The 4,428-nt window shown below is 45.0% G+C and overlaps 1 protein-coding gene across 1 annotated transcript; it reads right to left on the bottom strand.

Moving 5' to 3' along the window:
• Nucleotides 1–1,110: 1,110 nt before the first annotated feature.
• ier5l (immediate early response 5 like) lies at nt 1,111–3,821 on the bottom strand. The gene has a single exon (XM_033049453.1). It carries the CDS (start codon nt 3,597–3,599, stop codon nt 2,748–2,750), a length of 852 nt encoding a protein of 283 aa, XP_032905344.1. The 5' UTR covers nt 3,600–3,821; the 3' UTR covers nt 1,111–2,747.
• Nucleotides 3,822–4,428: the final 607 nt, after the last annotated feature.

Raw genomic sequence — 4,428 nt, 5'->3', positions numbered from 1 at the left:
GAAATAGTTTCAGCAGCCAGGTTCCACCTGATCAGATTAGATCCATGAGCTTTAACAATGACAATTCCCCATACAAGTTCACCAAGTAGAACAACCATAACAATTTGATTGCAAGCATTGAAGTGTCAAGATTCAGCCAAGTAGACCATTATTTTGGTGGGATCAGAAACCCAACATCAGGAAACAATTTAAAGGATGGAGGAAAAATGCTAGGACCAGAATGGTTTACATCATCCTTGGCAAGCTTGGAGATTTAAGGAAATTTGAGCAAGCAAGATTGAAAGAGTAACAGATCAGTTACATTTAGGAAACAGGCCCTTCAGTCCACGCTGACTATTAATCAGCTGTTCCATAGTGCCATGTTATCTCACTTTCTCATCCACTCCCACGGTAGGATTTTACAGAGGCCTACATACCTCGTGCTTTTGGGATGTGACAGCAAACCATAGCACCTAGAGGAAACTCACGAGGTCATAGGGGCACAGAGTATGTGCATGGTCCACAAACAGCACCCAAGGTCAAGATCTAACCTGTGTCTCTGGTGCTAAGGCCAAGCTTTATCAGTTGCACCACTGCTGACCTAAAAATACTAAAACGTTTTTGCTCACATTTTCCACTTGATACAATATAAAGTGACATCAGTCTTAAGTGACTAAGATGGTCAGGGGAGCAGTTGCATGGGAAAACCACAAGCAAGATGCACTCTCCCACCTTGAGCATTCATCACCATGGGAACAGGGCTCATTCTGTTCAGCCAACGTGATCTCGACTCACTCGATCTACTCCTCCGTGCCAGACAGAAATCACTTAACTGACCCCAGACTTCAGGTGGTGCAAAGAGATTCCAAATCTCACATTTAGTCGCCTTGATCCCACCAAGTAAATTTGTCAACACAAATTTCACTCCAGATCTCAATCAGAACCCTTCCTTAATCTTTTAAACTAAAAAATACACCGGTTCTCAATGTAACCTTTTAAGACGCAGCACAGCGATTTGAAGCAAAACGCGCACACTTTGCAAACGCACGGCTGGGGAATTGACACAAGTTTGAAAGGAACTCAAAGATTCTTTAAAATAGTTGTGCACTAAAAGTATCAACCGTTCAAGTTGGTAATGATATACTGTTTATTAAAAGCACAAAAGTACAGATACAAACACAGTAGAGATGATGTTGACAGATGAAACCTCCCAAATTAAAACTGGTCAGTTACACGCTATAAACGTTTCATTAAAAACTTTGAGCCTTAACACCTTTTTACAACAAAAGGCTTCGCCAAACAAACTTTGGCAAGAAATTTTGCATCGGGTAACATTTCGTTCAGTTTACCGATTCATAAAATGGAAACACTGTTAACAGCCTCACCATTTAACTGCACGCTCACGTTAAAAGGTTTACTGTGTTGAACTGCTCGACGACAAAACAAAACGTTGAAAAGCTTTTGGAACCAGATTAATCAAGGGGGGGGGGGGGGGGGGGAAGAACTGTTCTATTTACAAAACGCAAAAATAAAAATTGCAACCCTCATCTGGACTAATGCTCGTCTGAAGTAGCGTTTTAATCCGCATCCATCACATCGCGCCGTTTCAATGACTACTGCCCACGACTATAACCAGATGAAAGTTTAATTTGGGAGTGGGAATGTGTAGGAAATCATTCTGCGTTAAAATACTATGCAGACCAGTCAGACGGGTGACTTTTCCATGTTAGGTGGGATGTTACCAGCGCAATATCGACTTTAAAATAGAAATCACTACACTGTTTCAGTGCTCTGCATTTAAAATTCGTAGCAAACGCACAGGAGAATCAACATTACAAGTCTTCCACTATTGTAATTTCAAATACACTTTGGACGAATTGTTCGCGATTCACATTGCGCGCGTTAAAGTTTTAACAAAGGGGTAAATATCTTTCCAAATTATAATTGGTTGATGTTTCGCCATCGTTAAAAAAAACGCGGAATGAAAATAATTTCAGAAACAGCGTTTAAAAAGTGCTCCCAATGCAGGAAAACCAACATTTAAAACAATAGCGAGCCAATGGGCCCCACCACTCCCAAAAGGGAGTAGAAGTTAATGCAATTTGAAGTCTCGTTATCTCAAATAAAAAAGTTAAAATTTAGGAAACGTTTAGAAGTCTGCTGAATATTAAAAGGAGACGTGTTCGGGATAAAAAAGTTGCGCCACAAGATCAATTTAATTCCGCATTGTGGAGAGTCGGTGCATGTCTCCTTTAAAAGCGCAGGGCCGGGTCACGTGACGCCGCCAGCTTCCCCCCGCCCCCATTCAACCCAACGGCGACGATCCCTGGCGTCAGGGAGTCTGACACCATTTAAAGGGACAGCGCTCCTCTTAAAGCGACACCAATTTCGCGCTGGTTTGGAAAAAAAGTGGCACTCAAAATCCGTGGCTTCTCGTTTTTTAGCTCTGGGGGAAAAAAACCCTCATTCTACCTCCCCAACCCCATCAAAGATTTACGCAAGTCGATCATCCAATTTCCGGGGGAGGGGTCGTGGGGGTGCTGACCTCCAAGTCTTACATTGTAAACGATTGACTTTTTAAGTTGCTATGCTTTTAAAGTTCCGAACCTCCAAAACAAAAAAACCCAACACATTTGTCTCCAGTTGGAAGTGTGGTCCAGATTTGTTCTGCCCGTTACAGTATAAAAATAATAAACACAGCACAAGCACACGCATCGCGCACACACACATACACACACACACACACACACACACACACGGGAAAGCGCTCAGAAAGCCACGATCGCTCTAGTCCATGCCCCTAAACTGGCGAGCGCCTGTTTGCTGCACAATTGCCCGTTCTGTTTGACTTCTGACTGAAGCAACTGCTCCGAGTCCGCCCGGCTCACCAAGCCGGAGAAGCCCGAGCCGAAGATGGAGATAAGGTTAGAGATGTTGGAAGGGTCCGTGCAGTCCAAGGTTTGACCGGAGCTAGAGTAGTCTTCGAACCGGACTCGCTTAACCGGCGAAGAAAAGTCTTCTGCTTCGTTTGGGTAAAAGCTACTGTTCGAGTCCGACTTGCGCTTCCTGCCGCCGGTACTGCTAGCGCAACAACAGGCGCAGTCTTGGAGGTAGCCGTTGTCCACCGTGGTGACCGTGTGAGTGTCCAGATCCAGCACTGTGGTCTTGGTACAGTGGGTCCCACCAACGCCACCACCTCCCGACGGCTCATAGTTCGTGCCTGGGTACGAAGCCGAGCAAGAGAGCCGGTATAGAGGGTGCTCAGGTTCCGCGTCCTTACTGAGTTGAGTGTGCAGGTGGCCGGGCTGGTGGTCGAGCGGGCTGCAGACGTTCTCCCCTTGGCCGCTGTTTGCCTCCACCATCTCTTCCACCACTTCGAGCGGGTGATTGCCTTGGATCCCTCCCGAGATGTCTAACATGTCGTGTACCTCCTCGTACTGGTGCATGCCGTAGATCTCGGCGTACTTCTCGCTCATGTAGACTTGCCGGGCGTTTCGGAGCACATAGGAGACCAGGAGGTTCTTGTGAAGCTTGATACCTCCTCTCTGAGTTCTCGAATTGTGGATTTTGCGGAGAGAGATTGTGATCAAGCTTTGTGCATTGACGGCACAATCCATCATGACCGACCGCCGTTGGTTCTCCACTCAATGAACAAGCCACTTTTTGTTAGTTGCCCCCACACACAAACAAAAATCCAGTCCTGTACTGGGGCGGGAGGGGAGCACTGCTCGGCAGAGAACCTTCGCCTTTTTCTGAGTGCCTGTGTGTGTATATATGTTCCCAACCCACAATACGCCTTCCCTCTTCTTCCTGCACTGACACTGCGAGCAGTAAGAAGGTTTAGGGCATTTATATGGCATGAATGAGTCATTTGCAATTTTCCCTGGCCACTCAGACTGCAGAATCGTGAGCTGATAGACAGCATCACCACCCCGCCCCGTGTGCTTCGAACCAATGGGAGTGAGGCGGTTCCTCATTGCTGTTTAAATCCACTGTGAAAGCTGAACTGACACAGGCAAGGCTGGGGAAGGAAAAAAAAAAAATCCCTTCTATAGCTACACTGCAACTCAGAGCACCAGCTCAGCAAGGAAAAGCTTCACTCCTAAATTAGTCCCGCAAATAGAATAACCAGCATTTATCAGAACCCTTCATAACATTTGGCACTCATTACTTAAAGCCTCAAATTTAATTGGAAGAAAAAATATTTATTGTATTTTTCTCCAAATTTTATTAAAGTACACTTTTCTGTTCTCGTGTTAAATAATCAGAAATCATCTCCACAATTGGAAAATATTCAGAGAAGCTAGTTTGGGGAGGGATTTTGTTTCATTTTTAATTTTGTGCTTCCATATTTTGTAACTTTGTAAGCACCCTTTATGGGCGACTACCTTGGCTATTCAAGCAAAGAATTTCACTGACTTGTCACATGTGACAATAAAGTATTCAATT

This window comes from Amblyraja radiata, chromosome 32 (assembly GCF_010909765.2).
Source record: "Amblyraja radiata isolate CabotCenter1 chromosome 32, sAmbRad1.1.pri, whole genome shotgun sequence".
In the NCBI taxonomy this organism is placed as follows: Eukaryota; Metazoa; Chordata; class Chondrichthyes; order Rajiformes; family Rajidae; genus Amblyraja; species Amblyraja radiata.
The sequence above is the reverse complement of the archived record's forward strand: the minus strand, read 5'-3'. Positions and strand labels throughout refer to the sequence as shown.